Genomic DNA, 20,251 nt, shown 5'->3' with positions numbered 1-20,251 from the left:
TTAAACTGACACTGGTCAGTGTAAATGGCTCATTGGGACACAGAAACCTTTAAATTAAACCCTATCACCTGATATCGAGTGTCAAACAATATCAAAGCTGTAAAAGATGTTTACAGTCAGAATTTATAAAACTATGATTGTAAATAATTTCAAACATATCACACAATATCAACACTGTGATTTCTTAGACTGTAAGCTTTACTTTAGCACAACCAGTTGTAGAAGCTGTCACTCCAAATGTCTTTTGATAACAAGAAAAAAATACCTTTTCAGTCCACGGCCTGAAGTTCTTCTCTGACATCTTCTGCCATCAGCTTTGTCTGCTGCTTTAAAGACAATAAACCACAAAAAGATGATTTAGTCACTTTGTCTGCGTCATGCAGCTCGAATGTGTCGTGTAACGATGTTGAATAGCCGTCGTTATCCCTCTGCTGTGAGGCATGCAGGAAAAGTACAGAATGGTGAAGGCAGAGTTGGAACAAACATTGGTCCAAAATAAAGACCTCCTTCAAGAGAAAGAGCAACAGAAAGAAAGACTGCCAGAAGAAAAGTGCATTATCAAGGACTTTGAGAGTAAAAATCAAAAGTTGCAAGGATTCTGTGATGAACTGAAGGTCAAAACAAGTGAGCTGGAGGCAGAAAAGGAAACACTAGAAAAACGATGCTCACACATGCAGAAAAAGATTGATCACATGGCCAAAAACAACTCAGAGCTCATTAAGGGGATATTGTTGGAATTCAACAACTTGAAGCGGGAAAACACAGAAATGCAGGCCCAAAAGCAAAAACAAGACAAAACGCATGAGGACCTGCAGTGTACGCTCCGCGATATCCAGAAAAGAAATGAGCAGCTAGAAGGCCTGCACAAAGAAGATCAAGTGAGAAATGCAGACCTGCAGAAGGCAAAGCTGACACAGGAGGCAACATCCAAAGACCTCAAAGAAAAGCTTGAAGAAACACAAGCAACATTAGAACAGGTGGAACAAACATGCAAGAAACTAGAGAGGCAAAACACAGAAACCATCGATGAGTTGAGAACCCTCATCCTGGACAAAAAGGCGCTCGTGGAAAAGTCCATGAAAAAGAAGAAAAGATTCTTCAGCTTTTTCCGGTAGAGGGACAATACTGCTTCTTCAACTGATGTAGCCTCGTCTTGCTCCACCTCTGTTCACCCCCCCAACCAGTCCCGGCAGTTGACTGCCCCCTCCTGAGCCTGGTTCTGCCGGAGGTTTCTGCCCGTTTAAAGGCAGTTTTTCCTCCCCACTGTCGCCTAGTGCTTGCTCAGAGGGGATTGTTGGGGTTTTCTCTCCTCTACCTTGTTTCGTTATTTACTTGTTAACTTTTTGCTCTTACCTCATTTAACCTTGTTTCGTTATTTACTTGTTAACTTTTTGCTCTTACCTCATTTAACCTTGTTTCGTTATTTACTTGTTAACTTTTTGCTGTTTCGTTATTTACTTGTTAACTTTTTGCTCTTACTTCATTTAACCTTGTTTCGTTATTTACTTGTTAACTTTTTGCTCTTACCTCATTTAACCTTGTTTCGTTATTTACTTGTTAACTTTTTGCTCTTACTTCATTTAACCTTGTTTCGTTATTTACTTGCTTGTTTAACTTTTTTTTCAACTTATCTAACAAAATAAAACAGTTGAATTTATCCTTTGAGTATTGTTCATCTAATCTTTACAGAGTTTTTCCAAAACACTTTCAAACATTCAGATCTGTCTTTCATTTTCTTCTTGAAACCTCATGAACGGTGAACTAAAAACTCTGGAACATGGTTTGAAACACTGAAATTGTTTCAGCTGAAACTGGCAAAGTCATACGTGCGTGTGTGAGTGTCACAGGTGATATGGTGTCACTAGTCCGGTCATCATGTTTAGGCTCATTCACTCCAGAATTATTTAGGCCAAATCTTTAAAACAGTGTCACTGCACACACATTTCAATCACACAAATGCAGGATTAATTCTTTGCAGTATTTTATCTGATTTATTATGAGAATGTCACGCCTGATCATTTGCACCCACAACATCAAAAATGGGGGCAAAAGAGAGGAGACCACGTTTAATCGATTATAACACGAGGTCAGAAATATAAGTGCTGACATGAGTAGTGCCCACAGAAACCTCTGAATCTCAGCTAAAAACTCATGTAAACCATGTCTACAAACACCAAACAAAGCAAAGACACCAGACAGTTAAAAGAGCAGTTACTGCACCATGAATCTGTGGACAGGTAATATCCCTATTTTGATTTATGATTTTCTGGAGTTAAATGTGAACCAAAGCATATTTTCAAACGTGTTATATGCTATAAAATACTTTTAAAAATTAGGTGAGGGAAATAAAAAATCATTTTTTCTATGTTTGAGTCACAGTAACTTTGACATAGTAACATCTGCAGTAATATTTACAGCTCTGATGACATCTCACCAGTGTTAGCTTTATTTTGACACCAAGACTGTTTACACAGAGTTTGTAATTGCAGAGAAATACATTTATTTTGGTCATTTCCTTTTCAAGCAGGAAGCTCACCCTTCTTGGTATACCCTTTAGATGAATACAGAGTTTTTAATTAAATACATATTCTTTAAATAATGTTCCCTTTTAGAAAAAGTAGGATAATTAAAAAAACAAAACATTTATTATAGCTCTGTCACGTAGAAAAAAACCTGTCTTTTTTCTGTGGTCTGTTATATAACATTAGGGGTGTTCGTGGCAATTAACTTTTTAATCGACTAAGCGGGTCAAGTAAGAAACACTTAAATATTAAGTTACATTTGAAAACTGTTTAAAAAAAAACATATCCCCATTCCACATTCCAAAATGTCATGTGACAATCTGATTGGCTTAGGAGTGATGATGTCACAAGGATGTCACAAGGATCCTTTGAAGTTTTTCTATAAATAGGGGTGAGAAACAGCAATTTTCAGTTCGTTTCTTCGCAGCCTTTGTGTTTGCAGCCTTCAAACGTTGACTACAGAAAAATTTGGAAACCTCTCAGAGTCATCGGATACAAACGCCAACATGTATCCAAGATTACGGCAACCGAGACAAAAAGATTTCGCCGCCTCTCCTTCCACGCGTGGCCGGCCAATTTCTCCAAATGGCCTCTTATCCATCCAAAGGGCATTACAGGAGAGTAGGAATGAAAACAACCATCTCCAGAACAAAATTCGACAAATTGAAGAAGAAAAACGTCACCTGGAGAAGAAGTGCTTACAGATGGAAGCACAAAACAAACACCTGGAAGAAACACTACAGCGCCAGCCCGACATCAACATTATTAATGAGGGCTGGGGGATCAAGTTTGCTCAAGCCAGAGAGCAGATTGTATCCCTCATCAAAGAAAACAAGAAAAAGAGCGCTGAAGTTAAAGAAATGTCCGAGCAGCTTCAAGGCAGGAAAGCGACGATTGATCAAATGGAGTGGGATCTGCAATACATGGACCAAATGAATCACCTGCTCCAAAGAAAGCTTGATGAAGCTGAAGAAAAAAATAAAGAAGTCCTCCAACAGAAGGAACAACAGGACACAAAGCAAAAAGACCTGCAGCGCGAGCTCCAAGGCATGCAGGAAAAGTACAGAATGGTGAAGGCAGAGTTGGAACAAACATTGGTCCAAAATAAAGACCTCCTTCAAGAGAGAGAGCAACAGAAAGAAAGACTGCCAGAAGAAAAGTGCATTATCAAGGACTTTGAGAGTAAAAATCAAAAGTTGCAAGGATTCTGTGATGAACTGAAGGTCAAAACAAGTGAGCTGGAGGGAGAAAAGGAAACACTAGAAAAACGATGCTCACACATGCAGAAAAAGATTGATCACATGGCCAAAAACAACTCAGAGCTCATTAAGGGGATATTGTTGGAATTCAACAACTTGAAGCGGGAAAACACAGAAATGCAGGCCCAAAAGCAAAAACAAGACAAAACGCATGAGGACCTGCAGTGTACGCTCCGCGATATCCAGAAAAGAAATGAGCAGCTAGAAGGCCTGCACAAAGAAGATCAAGTGAGAAATGCAGACCTGCAGAAGGCAAAGCTGACACAGGAGGCAACATCCAAAGACCTCAAAGAAAAGCTTGAAGAAACACAAGCAACATTAGAACAGGTGGAACAAACATGCAAGAAACTAGAGAGGCAAAACACAGAAACCATCGATGAGTTGAGAACCCTCATCCTGGACAAAAAGGCGCTCGTGGAAAAGTCCATGAAAAAGAAGAAAAGATTCTTCAGCTTTTTCCGGTAGAGGGACAATATTGCTTCTTCAACTGATGTAGCCTCGTCTTGCTCCACCTCTGTTCACCCCCCCAACCAGTCCCGGCAGTTGACTGCCCCCTCCTGAGCCTGGTTCTGCCGGAGGTTTCTGCCCGTTTAAAGGCAGTTTTTCCTCCCCACTGTCGCCTAGTGCTTGCTCAGAGGGGATTGTTGGGGTTTTCTCTCCTCTACCTTGTTTCGTTATTTACTTGTTAACTTTTTGAACTTACCTCATTTAACCTTGTTTCGTTATTTACTTGTTAACTTTTTGAACTTACCTCATTTAACCTTGTTTCGTTATTTACTTGTTAACTTTTTGCTCTTACTTCGTTTAACCTTGTTTCGTTATTTACTTGTTAACTTTTTGAACTTACCTCATTTAACCTTGTTTCGTTATTTACTTGTTAACTTTTTGAACTTACCTCATTTAACCTTGTTTCGTTATTTACTTGTTAACTTTTTGCTCTTACTTCATTTAACCTTGTTTCGTTATTTACTTGCTTGTTTAACTTTTTTTCAACTTATCTAACAAAATAAAACAGTTGAATTTATCCTTTGAGTATTGTTCATCTAATCTTTACAGAGTTTTTCCAAAACACTTTCAAACATTCAGATCTGTCTTTCATTTTCTTCTTGAAACCTCATGAACGGTGAACTAAAAACTCTGGAACATGGTTTGAAACACTGAAATTGTTTCAGCTGAAACTGGCAAAGTCATACGTGCGTGTGTGAGTGTCACAGGTGATATGGTGTCACTAGTCCGGTCATCATGTTTAGGCTCATTCACTCCAGAATTATTTAGGCCAAATCTTTAAACAGTGTCACTGCACACACATTTCAATCACACAAATGCAGGATTAATTCTTTGCAGTATTTTATCTGATTTATTATGAGAATGTCACGCCTGATCATTTGCACCCACAACATCAAAAATGGGGGCAAAAGAGAGGAGACCACGTTTAATCGATTATAACACGAGGTCAGAAATATAAGTGCTGACATGAGTAGTGTCCACAGAAACCTCTGAATCTCAGCTAAAAACTCATGTAAACCATGTCTACAAACACCAAACAAAGAGCAAAGACACCAGACAGTTAAAAGAGCAGTTACTGCACCATGAATCTGTGGACAGGTAATATCCATATTTTGATTTATGATTTTCTGGAGTTAAATGTGAACCAAAGCATATTTTCAAACGTGTTATATGCTATAAAATACTTTTAAAAATTAGGTGAGGGAAATAAAAAATCATTTTTTCTATGTTTGAGTCACAGTAACTTTTAAAGTGTTTGTGCTAATAACATCATGTACAGTAAGACAGGCATGGAGAACAGCACTGACTGGGAGAGCCTTTGAACAGATGACATTCAGTTCAATTCAACATATAAGACTTTAAGAATGAACAAGCATCTAAGTAAAATCTATTTATTTAGTCTATCATCTGTGATATTATTATGTATAATTATAATGTATTGTTCACCTCTCTTAAATAAACAGGCAGCCTTAATGTATGAAATATTCATTCATTAAAACACTAAAATTTGTCTGTTGTCTCAGTGGCTGATAGTGCCCACAGGCATCAATAGCTTGAAATAGCTTGAAGCCATTTATAATTTTTATGTTTAATGGGTGGGTGCTCACGATAAACAGATTTTGAATGAAAGCCCGGGAACTTCAGTACCACAAAAAGTGGCTATTCTCTGTGCCCATATGGATCAGTCCCTCTTATTACCACTATTCCCTTAAGCCTCAAGTTGGCTAGTTAAGTATCAGACTAACGTTTAAAGCTTTTACTTGAGTGAAGTAACTCACATTACTGCTACTGCTAAGTAATGTTAGCTATGTTTACAGCATATACCATAAATCACCATGCCATAACCAACTACTGTACTATCACACTCAGTGCATTTCTCCAGCACGTTTGATAGCTAGCAAAATAATAATAATAGTTTTAAAATTAGCATGTGTTATGTACACATACTCGAAAATTATTTACTAGGACTCACCTGTCATGTGACTCAGAGTGCAAATTCCACCAGTGTCGTTTTCCATCAAACACTCATTAAAACAGCAACGTCAAGTTAGTGCACTCATCCCCAGGGGGAGGGCGGGGTCACACATTGAAACAGACTGGCACGCAGAGGTGCAAGGCAGACCAGATGGAGAAATTTTGCTTTCACACTTTGTGACTCATTCAGTTATTTGTGTTGAATGAAATATGGTTTCAACCACGTTTAAGCACCACATCTAAAATTCGAGCACTATTCAAACCTTGAAAAGACAATATTTAAATTCAAGCCTTTTTTAATGATTTCAAGCACCCATACAAACCCTGCATATGAAAAAGCCAGAAATCCAGAAAGATGGCCAAATGAAACCAAATGTCTATGATCACAAGAAAACTACATCAGTAGAGTTGTCAAGTAGTCACAATATGAAAAGTCCTCACCTTAGCCTCCTTTTTACAGAGCAGCATGACTTGTCCCAAGTGTCCTGCAGCAGCTGAGAAGCAGAGGGGGCTCATGCCGTTTTCTGAAACAACATCCACGCTGGCGCCGAACTCGAGCAGCAGTGAGACAATTTCCTGGTGACCGAGGTGACACTGGACGCAAATGGATGGGATGGTAGCTAGCGGGCAAGCAGAGGTCTGAACTAGGGCTCACATTTCAATCTGTGTCCCAGGGGTTGGAGAAATCAATGCACCTTAATCCTCCAATCCTCTGCCTGTCTGAGGCTAGAGAAACATTGCCTCCGCAAGATAACATTTTTCCTCTCCCTCATCATGAGAAGGCAGCGCAAACAGACAAACACACACAAGCACATGTATGCACACGCTCAATAAAACATACCGAACACAATCCACAAGATTGGGGGGAGGGGGTGCAAACAACACCTCAGAGATTGTCCAGATATTAGTCTAGCAGGCAAGGGCCAATATATCGAACCCTTCCTCCGAGGTGAGATGCTATTTGTCTGTTCAAAGCACAAAACAATAGCGTGACAATTTCATCTCTATGCACAACTCTGATTCTGTCTGCAAATAAGAAACATTTCATGCCTTCATATTTTCTTGTCTTAACAATGCTATCTTGATTATTCTTCCATGATTCTTTTTTGCTATGCCCCGAGTTAGTCGGGCAGTAAAGCAGATAAGCTTTATTTATTCACTGAGGGGTTTTTTGCAAGAGACACCTGAGTACAAGCGACAAGTACAAATGTACACGCATAATATTACAAGTATGAAGTGATAATGCTTTAAAGTCGATCATTTAGTGCTTCCAATTTCAAGCTAAATTGCAGCTTATACAAACACTAAGCTGCAGAGTTTCTGAACTTGTAGCCGAAAGCTTAGATAGCAAAGCCATACACACACAGACGCAGGTTTACCGATGGCTTTTGCATATTAATGATGGCCAAATGGTTCAGATAACTTACAAAGCCGAATGTAACCACTGTCTGCACTGAATGGCAATGCTGCTGACTGCTGTGTCCAGAGCTTTAATGTTAGGGGAAACGGTATGAGAATACAGCATGGAGCGTACAGTTTGTGCTTTTGATCTTTTGTAGGAACTTGCTCTAAAAACTTTTGAAGGAAGTAGGAACCATCATCATTAGCTCATATTTCAGTTTCAAGAACCTTTGAGTAATGCAAGTATATGGTCATTATAGTCTATTGCATGGAGCAGGACTGACAACCATCATGTCCAAACAACATTTTATATACATTTTCTTTATTTACTGTATTTATTTCTCTATTTATTTTATTTTGAATGCTGTGCATGGTCCAGTTATCGTAGAATATCTTCAGTTTATCATTAATTCTGTTATTAAGCATTGTGCTGTCGTTATGTGTCATGGCATGTGGTTGTACGCAGCCCTGTTTGTTCATTGTTTTCATTTTGAATTCTGCTTTTGTAATATTTCTCATCACGTCCCACCGGACATAGAGAATTTAATTTTGGAATTTCTTTGTGATTTTGCAACCATTTCCTGCATCTTACCCAAATATGTGGACTCGTAGCCCCCCCCCCCCCCCCCCAAAAAAAAAAATAAACAATAAAAAGAGAGGACATACAGGGTTTTTCTGCAAAAGACTGCCAACTCTCTTAAAAACTATTTAACTGACTTCTGTTACATTTTTGGAAAATTAGACATTTTCAGTCAGTGACTAACAGCCTTTCCATTGCACTTAAAGGGAACTTACTGAACATCATAGGAGCCTGATTTACAAAAACATTGTCAAACCGACTCCGAGGTTTTCACATGCGAAGTCGTCATATAGCTCCCATTAAAACAACAGTGCCATTCGATTCATTACTGCAGACAACTGCTAAGTGGTTACAGTGGGAATGTGAACAAAACAGAAATATAACAAGAAAAATATGATTACAAGAAAGTAAAAGACACATATGGCATGGTTAACAATGTGCTATCCTTTGCCACAGACCAGCATGTGCACAGGATTCACTAACAGAGGTTATAAAAAAAACAGCTACTGTTACATATGCCTTAAACCACACGTTTCCTTTCCAGCACAGTTGTTACTATGAAATCTACCACACGGACAACAAAAACACATCTCCGATAACCGACTGCAACCTTGTTGTTGTTGCTGTTCTTGCTTTGCCAGCCTCCAGGTGGCTAAAAACGTCACCCTAGCAAATTCACACAAACAGTAACTCCCTCTCATTAAACACTGTTTCACTTTGTCAGAAGACATTACAACACATATGTTGCAGTCTTCTGCTTATGGATGGATGGATGGATGGATGTTGCAGTGTAGTCGAAATGTATTACTTTAAGTGCAGTCACCTGGAACATCTTTCCACGTCAAAAAACCAATTCTAATGCATTAATAGAAGAGCATAAGAGGTGAATACAAAATATCTTGCCTTGCCTGAATTCTTAATAGCTAGGCTGAATTCACTATATAGTACAGCCGACACTGATGGACAACACTCGACCCTGGCTTCTGACTGAGCAATAATAACTCAAATTCCAGATGTCAATCAAAAACCACATTATTATCCAAGGCTCAGTGCTTTCTTTTTTCCCCCAGCAAGGAAAATAAGTTTTCATGTAGTTCATCAGTAGTGTCAAAGCCTCAGTTGTCAGCAGCGTGAATTTAATCCAAGTCCATAGCATTTCTGGAACTGGTCAACCTAGTGTCAGCTCAAAGTGACTGACTCATCTCTCTCCTGCCCTGCAGGTCATGTGTCTCAATTCTTTCCTGAATGTTGCTGGATATGCCTGACTCTGTAAAGAGTAGAATAACAAGCGGGAGCAGCTCAGGAAACACTTGTCAAAATGTAAAAATGTGCAGGGTCTGGTGACAGTGAGTGAGTGCCTAGAGAGGTGACGGCATGTTCAGCTAGACATTTGTTAAAATGAGAGAATTTTGATTCATTTCTTTTCTAGGGTTGCCACAGTGTTAGATTTTCCGATTTAGGATATGAAATGTTCTGGTCAACAAATCAATAAATGTGTTTTACAGTGTTTTATGGATTGGGAAACAGGGCCAGTGTGAACTGTAATTGCAGGAGGACTGTTGGCTACAACCGGCATACTTTTTTTTTCTGCACTATAAGCCGCACTTAAAATCCTTTAATTTTCTCAAAAATCGACAGCGTTGATGCTTTATCAGGTGTAACTATTAAGTTCAACATCCAAGCATCCATGAAAACAAAATTTATTAAATTTAACGGAGTTAGAAGTTAGCTCACTAGTTCCACCTAAACATGATATACATGACTAAGAGATTTCTGAAAAAATTTAAATGTACAGCTCTGCCGTCCCTTTCGACATAAATGAAGACAGAAAACTAAACAGCAGTGACATTTATAGGGTTACTGAAGCTTGGCTAGCTGGTATAAAATGATATGCTAGCGACACAGCTATGTTAGCATAACATAAACACAGTGAAGCTAGAGGATGAAGGCTAACTTTTTTTCACTCATAAAAGTTAATGTGAGGGTTCCCGAGGGTTAGGGACAAATGCAATCGCATGGCGGGAAGCTGTAAACGGACCAAACTTCAATCAGGAGAACAACTGAGGTAATCCATCCACAATACAAAGGTTAGTCATTAATATGCTGCAACAACATGGGAATAGAGCAGCTGCAAGAGAATTCAGCATTTATGAATCAATGTGGATTGGAGGAAGCAAGAAAAATGAGTTGACTTATCTGACTGTTTTGTTTCGCTTAATGCGCCTTATAATCCGGTGCGCCTTATGGTCCGAAAAATACAGTATATTAAGTAAGTGAAAACTAGCACTAATAACATTAAAATATATTAAAAGGTAAGACTGTAAAAGCACTTAGTTAAAGATGCTTAGTTAAACCAGCCTGTGCAAATTTCATTCAATTTGTATAAAAAAATATAACAACAGAAGTCTTGAGTGTTCAAACTTTTTGATAAGCTTCAGCTCAGAGCGCTTGGAAAGCAGATAGTAGAGGATAAGAGCAGACACGAAACTGGTAATTAAGTTAAGAATCAAGCCCTTAACAGCTTGCCTGTATCCAGTACTTCACTCAACAGTGTAACAGCCAAACTGCACCTGTGTGAGTTCATTGTGGGAAGCGAGTCTCTGAGTGTGTGAGAGAAGCAGCTGCAGCAACAGAAGAGTGAATGCCATTAGCAGTAGTTACTTTAATCAGCCGTAAAGTTTGCGGATAAGCAGAGTAGTTACCGAGAGGGAAGAAAGAGTGATAAACTTTTTAAAACTAAAACTCATCACCAGTATAATGTGACATCTGTAATTCTGACTCGAGGTGATTATAACAGTGAATATTTTGTCATCTGAGTGAACTCAGAGCCATGCTTTATAAGTTCTTTCTTACCACCAAGTTGATTCGAACAGTGACAACCAGTTTTAGCCAGGAGGGGAACTTGGCAATGATTTTTGTGATGAAGGATGCAATGGTGTCTCCATAGTCTGGTTTGTGGAACTCCGCTTCATTCAGCCCGTCTATTAAGATTATGTAATCTTCCTCTGGAATCCTTCGCTCTGCAAAGACATTTACAAATAAACTAAATATTAAAATACTATGAAATGAGATTAGTGGTCTCATACACGATGAAAATGAAATAGTGCAATATACAACTACAGTGTTTTACCTTTCCGAAGGTTGGCCAACGGTTCCAGGACTCCTCTCCGGAAAGCAGCCATGGGGTATTGGACACAGGAGCGCAGACTGAGCATGCTCTGGAGGTGGGGCTCTTTCAACAACAGCTCCCGGTACGCACTCAGTTGATGAGCTCTGCACAGAAGGGCTGCGATGCTGTGCACAAATTCTGGGACCAAGCAAGTGTACGTGTTATCTGCCTGGCAATAATGATAAGCCACCACCTGGAAGACAAAAGGAACGAGAACAAACGCGAGTGAAGCCATTGCTTTTTGAGAATCAGGAAGAATTAAAAATATGATTCACTGACTGATGGGTACATTTGATAACTTTAAAGCGTTTACAAACACCAACATCTCTGGTGACTGAAAAACTACCATGACAAAGTAAGTAAGTGAGGCTTTTGATACCAACAAGCCTCCATAAAACTACATATTATCTCTACAATGTCAAAGACATGATTTTATCCTTTCATTATTTCACACAGAAGGGATGATGAAGAGATTGGGCAACGGATGAAAAGCTATAAAAAGAAGTGAGTAGATCCCAGGTGGATATCTAAAGGTAGAATCTTCTGTACCTGAGCAGGTTTCCGCAGCATTCAAAGGAGGTCTGATTTAAAAGGAAAATGTAGGGACAGAGGTGGAGAAGAAGGAAGATGACTGTACTAATTACAGTCCAACCTGGAGGAGCTGACACACTTCCAGGCCCACAGGAGGAGGAGCAGGTGATCGGTTCCTCTGACGGCTCAACCTCAGCTGTTGCTGTTTAGTTCTCCACAGAAAACCGATGACCAGCTTCTAGAAAAATGACTAAAGCCTCAAGATATGAGACTTTTTTTTTTTAACATTTAGCATCAATAAATGTTTTGGACCCAAACTTCTCCCCACAGCACAGATCTAAATGCATATTTATGGTTCTTTCTTTTTCAAATAATAACATATAACTCACATGCCAATAAAGGCACAATTAAAGCTAGCGCAAATTAGAAAAGAGGGAGGTAAGATTTTAAAAATTATAGCTGAACTCCCTGGATGTATATAACCCATCTTTAGTAAGGAAAACATGTGACATCCAGTCAGAAGATGGACCAACTGAAACAATAACACAACCACTGATTCACATCTTCTCCAGAAACTGTCAAAAATCACGACCACCAGAATTTTTCTCTGATGTTATGCTTTACCCTAAAAGCAACAAACGTCTGAGAGAAGTCCGAACACTCCTTTCTGTCATTTTTGCGTCACGCGTTTTTTGAGCTTCATCACAAATGTGACATAACAAAGAGGGAAACTGATATATTGAATGCCTATTATTGTACAAAGTCAAGTAACCTGCTGTGTGCATGAACACAACTCTTAATAAGCCCCCTACTGCAGTGATGATTTAATTTAGCATACAAGTCACGCAGACTACCGCCTCATCAATGAGCAATACGAATCTCGACACACGATGATGCAAGGCTCTGCAGTCAAACCTCGGTAGCTCATCTGCTGGCAAAACAATAAATGCATTTTCAGAAATGTTACCTAAAGGCACGTCTCGATAATAAGAATAAAGCAGAAAGGGTAGTAGCCTCAGTGCTCCTGTTATGAGACCACTTTTAAATCAATGATTAAAAAAGCACTGGCAGAATCTGACAGAAGCTGCTCAGCGTTGCATCACACATCACAGGAACAGAGCCCCTGTGAAGGCGCCTATTGGAAACACTTTTCACCATAATTGGCTCAAGAGATACTGCTTGAGTTTCACAGACATTTACATGAAGCTCACTGCATTACCCTAGCTGTCTGGTGCATGAACTGTCCCCTTTGACAGGGTCACTAATTAGGAGGCCTCCCTGACAGGATAAGAGTATTAAATTCTAAAGGTGTTAGAAGGACAACAGGTTGTAATCAGTACCATTAAATGCAGCAGAATCAGTAGGAGACGTCACATCCACTGAGAAAGTCCTTCACAAAGCTGCCACCTATTAAATTACCTTACAACCTACCATCACAGCACTATTCAAACTCAACTGACTACAACAGTGGATCACAAATCTTCTCTGAATCCCGGTGGCCCCCAATCATCTTTATTAGACCTGCTACAAGGCAATAGCAGTGCCAAAGTCATCAAATGGTGCTTTTAGCAAGCAGTATTTCCAAAATGTAGTGAACGTGCACCTGCTATGTGACTGAACCCTCAGCAACACAAGAAGAGGTGGTGCGAGTAAAGATGCGGGAGTGAAAAATCGACAGAGAAATTTCAGTGGAAACAGAGCGAACAATTCCAAAACTAAAATAAAAGAGTCATAGGCAAAAACCGCACACTGCTTAGTCGGCGTGCATCGAGAGAGGAACATTTTAAAGTGAAACATCGAGGACTTGTCTGTCCACTTCACAAGTCTGAAAGAGAAAGATGTGCAGAAATATGCTCAGTGTCTGGTATGCATGTTTGGGGGGGGGGGGGTTTCGGTCACAGACAAGTGGTTAACAATGTTACTGACGGTGTGGGGGAGTAACAGAACACATGTAAAGCTGTTACCGTGCAGTACTTTATATCTTGTGAAAAATGTTGACAAGCTTATACAAGAAAACACTTAATCTTCTGCTCAACAGCGCTGACACGTAAACTTCCCAGAGAGGCAGTATTTAGACTTTATTTTGCGATCCTTGTAACGCCAGAAAAATCAACAGATGGAATATTCATCTGTCAAAAAAGTAAGCACTGTCCTCAGTAGTCAGTGTTGCTCCGCTTCATGGAATTTTGAGGATCCTTATCATGTTCAAACATCCCAGTTCAACACGTGAACAGGCGGCCTTACAATATATTTAAGCACCTATTTGAAGTTGACACAGGAACGGATACCAACCAGTAATTAAGCAGTAGTAGTGCCATACATGTCGGTATAACTGATAGCCGCCTAGATAAATGGTGTTGCTATTTGAAACGTGTGTTGATGTTTGTAAATTCCTAAATGACGTCTAATATTGATGAAGCTGGCTCTGTTTGACGTTGGTGTGTGTTTACATTCTGTGCTCTCAGGTCATGGCTGACAGGGCTCGCTGTGGGTTGTTGCTCCCTGAGGAGGTTCTAATCACTGACTAGTAAACTGCAACCTACCCTTATTGTTATGTATAATTTTATGCATCATTCAACAGAATATATCACAATTATCTGTGGTCACTATTAAAGAGGAGTTTTCAGAAGTCAGACTGAAGCTGTTGTAGAAGTACTTGGTAAAACCTGAGATGCTTTTTGGTCGATTTTCCTTCTTTTTCCTTTTTTTTTTTTTTTTTTTTTAAAAAAGAAAGGAAGAAACAACAAATCCATCCATCAAAAACAAAAAATAATCTACTCACTGTTGAAAATTGTTAAAATTACTTTTTTTGATCCAGTGCACACACCAAACATTTTTTCCCTGAGTAAACACCACCATAACTAGTGCAATCTTTTTTCAGCTTCTTTGATTCCTGCTTCTTTGTTACTGTGAGCTCTCTTAGATGTTGAAAGGCGCACCTTTGCAGCCAGGCGTTTGACAGCCTCCTCCCTGTGCCGCTGCATCTCGGGAGTTCCTGGGCAACTGCTGGTCCTCAGTGTGTTGGCAGCACTGGATGGTGGAGTGGGCTGTGGAGGCTGGCTGAGAGGAAGTTCTGTGCTTTGTCCTGGGCCAGCTGGAAGACATGCACATGGTCACCAATATATAAAGTTATTACATTAATATAAACTAACATCTCTCTATATATGTATATGCTAGCATTAATAACATTAGTTGTGTGTGAGGGCATTCTTTTGTAAGGTAAATGTAATATTAGTCAACTTGATTTTATATTGCCAACGAATATATAATTACTTCCCTCCCACACTTTGCAAGCTAATGTTGAAATGAAATTATAATAACATTAGCTAAACACGAGCAGTTAATGTAGTGCTCACATCCAAAGGCAAATACTAAAACTAATTACTTTTCGGGGAGGCGCTGGGACTGTTGGAGGCGATCTGACGCATGCGTCCTCCATGGCAGCTCAGCGCCACAAGTCGGGAGATGATGGCCGTCTTCCCATACCCCACGCTGCCCACCACCACAGCACCGTGGTTCTCTGTGGACTCGCCGGCCTTCAGGACATCTTCCAGATGCTGAAAGAGCCAATCTCGACCCACAAACACAGAATCTGTGGTGATGCTGGGAACCTCGAACAGCAAAGGTTTGAGCATGATGTCCACGGGTTTGTAGGGAGCAAAACGCGCTGAAGGAAACGGGAAAAGAAATGAAACAGATTAAAATTGTTTACACTACTTCTATTTTTTTTCCCCATGTCTCCGGGAAGTTAACAAATGATTACTTCTTTTAAATGCTGGAAACTTTACTGTAATAAATCGTTTTCCGTTGCAGTTAACCTACAAACATGCTTTGAGCATCTCCCGCATTCTTCTTCCCAGAAGGAGCCACATACATGAAAAACCCTGAACACTGTAGAGGATACATTTTCAATTAAGTGGAATCAGAGTGAAGACCTGAAAGAGGACTCTTATCTGGTCTACTTCAGCACTAATTAGATCTCATAACACTTGTTAACTAACATCAGAAAATGACTGCTACCTTTAGTGCTAATGCACCTTTCAACATTACAACTATCACTGCTGTTAGCTGCTAGTGTTTTCACCTTGCGAGTTTGCCTGTGTTCACAAAAGCCTATTGTAATTGGAGGGGCAGTTGAGAGTGTTTATATTGGCAGGTGTAGGTCTGTTTATGTTTCTAGTGCCCTACAATGAAACCAAAAAGCGAACGAGCTGGTTCTGAGACACTTGAAATGATCACCACCTTCTACTATACCAGCAAAATAAGTACAGTGTTTGAAAAACTCTAACTTGAGCAAAAGGAGTATCGACGGGAACTAGAAAAATAGTTATCTTTTATTAACCTCTCTTTATTGGATCCCCTTAGATTTCAAATCCATCTTCTTGAATATAAAGCCCCTAATGACCATGACTTGCTTTTTCAGTATCCTAAGCCGGAATGACAAGCAGAGGCTAAAGCTGCTTCGCTCCTGTGGAACCAGCTGGCTGTTTAGGGTTGGGAGCCAAACCCAATCTCTAATTTTAAGATTAGCCTCAAAACCTTTCATAGATTTATAGTTAAAGCTCGCTCAGCTAACGTCTGAATCACCCCTTACTTATTATGCTGCGACAGGCCTTTGCTTTCAGGAGGCCTCACATGGTGCACCGACATCCTCACCTCTTCTCCATTTCATTGTTCATGCATGTCAGTTTGTGTATTCTCTCTCCCACAGTTGAAGCTTTTCTCCTTCTCATCTTTTTTCCCCCCTTTCTTTTCACTCTCCTCTCATGGCAATCAAACGAGTGCTGCTCATCCCGAGTCTAGTTCTGTCGGAGGGTTCGCCCAGTCAAAAAGGAAGTCACTAAATGTTGCTCAAATCAGAACTATAAGGTCCTCAGCGTACTAGGTTGAGTTTCCTAAGATGGCACATGTTGGGATTTTTGCAATATATGAATACAACTGCAATGAACTGCACTGAAATGTTGACCTACTGTTGCAAAATTTAGGTAAAGGTGGTGCCATCACACCCAAATCTGAAAAACAAATACCATAAATCATATAGATAGGGCTGGATCAGCTGACCCTGAATCCTCCCTTAGGTATGCTGCAATAGGTGTAGGCTGCTGGGGGATTCCCATGATGCATTGAATATTTCTTCTTCAGTCACCTTTCTCCCTCAAGATGTGTTAATAGACCTCTCTGCACTGAATCATACTTGTTATTAATCTCTGGCTCTCTTCAACAGCATGTATGTTATCCTGTCTTCCTTCTCTCTCTCCAACCGGTTGCTACAGATGGCCGCCCCTCCCTGAGCCTGGTTCTGCCAGAGGTTTGTTCCTGATAAAAGGGAGTTTTTCCTTCCCACTATTTCCAAAGTGCTTGCTCATAGAGGGTCATATGATTGTTGGGTTTTCATCTGTATGCGTTATTGTAGGGTCTACCTTACAGTACAAAGTGCCTTGATGCGACTGTTGTTGTGATTTGGCGCTGCATAAATAATACTGAATTGAGTTGAACTGAATCTCCCATAAAATTTATAGAAAAGAATCCAATTGTTTAAGATTGTTGCGTATGTACGAATTCATGTAGAAAAAACCTGCTCAGAACCACTGACCATATGCTTATGTATCAGCTTCATGTTTGAGACTGAGTGAAAATGAAAGAGGACATTTTCAAAAGGAAGACTAAATAGTCTGAGTATATATCCAGTGATGACTTATTCAGTAATTCATGTTCCCATGAAATATTTAATCTGCAGGATCTCTCAGAGGATTCAAAACACATAACCAAGATAAAAGTTAGCTGGGAAAAAAGGCATGATTTAAAAGCCAAAAAAAGGCTTTTGAGGATAATGTTAATACCCATAAGTGCTGCATTGTTTACATTGCAGTGTTCAAGTATTTGCACAGTTTTGTTGTTGGCTCTGCACTCAGACGTGGTACTTTGGAAACTTCAGAACTACCGTTGGCTGCCTATTAACTTCAGGGTTTTTCAGAGTCATACCACATAACATTATCCTATGTACTGCGATATTTTACATGTTTATTTTACAAATATCTCCCCTGAGTGCCTACAGCAGTAGTATGAATAGCCCAGTCACCTTTAGCGTCCTGAGGGGGCCTTCCTCCTGTATTATGCCAGGGTAGGCGAATGGATGTCCGGAGGGGGGTATTGCGCTTTTCATCAAGAAAGCTCAGGTCTTCAAGCTTTGTGGAACTGGTGGCTGTAGACAAGAGAGAAGACATACACACACACACACAAAGAGTGAAGCTGACAGTCTAGTACCTCCCGAGTACATTTGTCATCACAACTATAAAGAGAAAGACAGAAACACACACTAGAGTAAAACCTTGTGGCACTTATGCCATGTCTGAGGGTGGATGAGTGAGGAAAGAACAAAGCCAGTGCGCTCTGACATTTGCAGGGGCAGTGTGAGCAGCTACCAGCATATACTGTGGCAGGAAGAATAGCAGTATTCTAAAGTCAAGAGCAATATGCACCGATTCTCTTTGATTTGAGCTGACAGCTGGACACGATATAGCAATGAGAGGTCCATCCCCACAAGCACGCCTGCTAGGCTGTACGGAGAGGGCAGATTACCTTTACCTTTCATAAAACTACAACGAGTTATAGAAATGCTTCACCGCGGGTTTGGCACTCATCACTGTCAATCTACAGGACGCACAGGTGTAATCTCAGGACTTTTGTGTACTACAAACTACAATATCTGTAAGTCATTTGACGTGAAATGAAATAATAAAATTAATTAAAACCAGATCACAACTTGAGTTGTTGAGGGAAATGGAATTTAAAAATACAAAGTGCTAGAACAACTTTAAGAACTATGTCAATCTCAATTGCAGGAGTTAAATTATGGAACAGTCTAACAGAAGAAATAAAAGACAGTCAAAACATAAAACAGTTTAAAGTAAAATATAAAAACCTAATTTTAAATAAGTATAAGAATGAAGAAAATGGGGTTAACCCAGGACGATAATGTTGCTGGTAATGGTGTTGCTGTTCTTTTTTGGTTGTTTTTTTGTTTTGTTTTGGTTTGTTGTTTTTCCATAACTTGTGTATCTGTAAATATACACATTCTGTATTTTTCATATGAAAGAAACTATACTGTGGTGGGGCTTGCGAATTTCTTGTTTTTGATTTATGTATGTTATGTTTTGTTTTACTTCATATGTTTATATGTTTCATATGTTGTTTGTTTAATTTAAGACAAAAAAAATTAAATGAATGAGAGGTAAAACTTGAGGGGGTAGGGACAAATAAGTAAATACTTCAGCCTACTCCTTTTCAAACAAATAATGGAATGATATTTTGTAATGATTGTGAAGGCACATGTTTGAAATGTTTGAAATAAAAATGAACTGAACTGAACTGAACTGAACTGAGTTGTTATGGAGTTCAAATCTACTGAGATTTCATTAGGATTTAGCTTCATTTTGAAGCAGAGAGAGAACAAGTCTCAAAGCAGGCAATGATTTCCATCCCCAAACACAGGATATCTCCTGAAACTACTAGTCTACAGATTAAAACCACTTGATGAGCCAGTGATTACAACTCAGCTTTTAATTTGAAGTCTAAGACACGGTCTGTTAACATAATAAAAATGTGCATTAGTGCGGCGAGGCCTCTCCTCCAACTGCTGCTCGTTTTTCAACTATGCTATCGCCGTTGCGATCCACGCTCTCCTGGGCTTAGTGAAGAGCAGAATCAAAGCCTCTCTTCTTCTTCTTTATCAATATCAGCTGGGAAAGACTGTCACTAACGCTCACTTCACTCCCTCACTCGGTCGCTAACTTACTCTCCGGAATGTCCCGCTAATTAAAACCGGTCTGCTGGCAAAGGGAACTGAGGAAGCTGCCATCAACGCAACTTTGACTGGAACAGGAGAAGGGCCTGATGTTACTTTTACTGCAGTGCATTGTGCATACACAAACATCTACACTGGATAAAGCTTAAGGAATTGCAAACAAAGAGAAAAGAAAACAATAAAAGCAAACGCGCATGACCTGGAAGACCTTTTGCTGTAAAGCAAATGCCACTTTTCATCAGCTACAACTACTTACATCTAAGACCAAAGCAAGGAAGGATGGTGGGAATTCTCAAAGCCCTCTCTATCTCTCCAGTGACGAGATACTTGGGCAGGCATACAGTCAAGTAGGCAGGGTGTAAACTCACAGCTAAATCTCTGGAGAGTGTTCCCAGTGGACGAGGGCACAAAAGCGATTCCTCCACCCCGGTGCTCCCATGCCGGCTCTCTGGGAGCCGAGCCGAGTGCTTGGCTGCTTCCTCTCTAGTGTTCAGTCAGTCACAG

At 39.8% G+C, this 20,251-nt stretch overlaps 1 protein-coding gene across 2 annotated transcripts in view; it reads right to left on the bottom strand.

The window, feature by feature from the left end:
• The window catches only part of LOC145419622 (protein TANC1-like), a 22,661-nt gene extending 2,410 nt beyond the window's left edge, over window positions 1–20,251 (bottom strand). The window contains exons 1-7 of one of the 2 annotated variants that reach the window (XM_080287821.1): window positions 20,116–20,251; window positions 18,023–18,145; window positions 15,329–15,610; window positions 14,883–15,037; window positions 11,374–11,605; window positions 11,097–11,263; window positions 266–326 (exon numbers count right to left, since the gene is read on the bottom strand). In XM_080287821.1, coding sequence (XP_080143947.1) covers window positions 270–326; window positions 11,097–11,263; window positions 11,374–11,605; window positions 14,883–15,037; window positions 15,329–15,578 — 861 coding nt within the window. In that variant the 5' untranslated portion in view covers window positions 15,579–15,610; window positions 18,023–18,145; window positions 20,116–20,251 and the 3' untranslated portion in view covers window positions 266–269. Of the gene's footprint in view, window positions 1–265; window positions 327–11,096; window positions 11,264–11,373; window positions 11,606–14,882; window positions 15,038–15,328; window positions 15,611–18,022; window positions 18,711–20,115 lie in introns of those variants that run through there. The other variant, XM_080287820.1, reaches the window with a different exon arrangement.

The sequence above is a fragment of the Astatotilapia calliptera genome, chromosome 13 (assembly GCF_964374335.1).
Source record: "Astatotilapia calliptera chromosome 13, fAstCal68.1, whole genome shotgun sequence".
Lineage (NCBI taxonomy): Eukaryota > Metazoa > Chordata > Actinopteri > Cichliformes > Cichlidae > Astatotilapia > Astatotilapia calliptera.
This window is presented reverse-complemented; position numbering and strand designations above follow the sequence as displayed.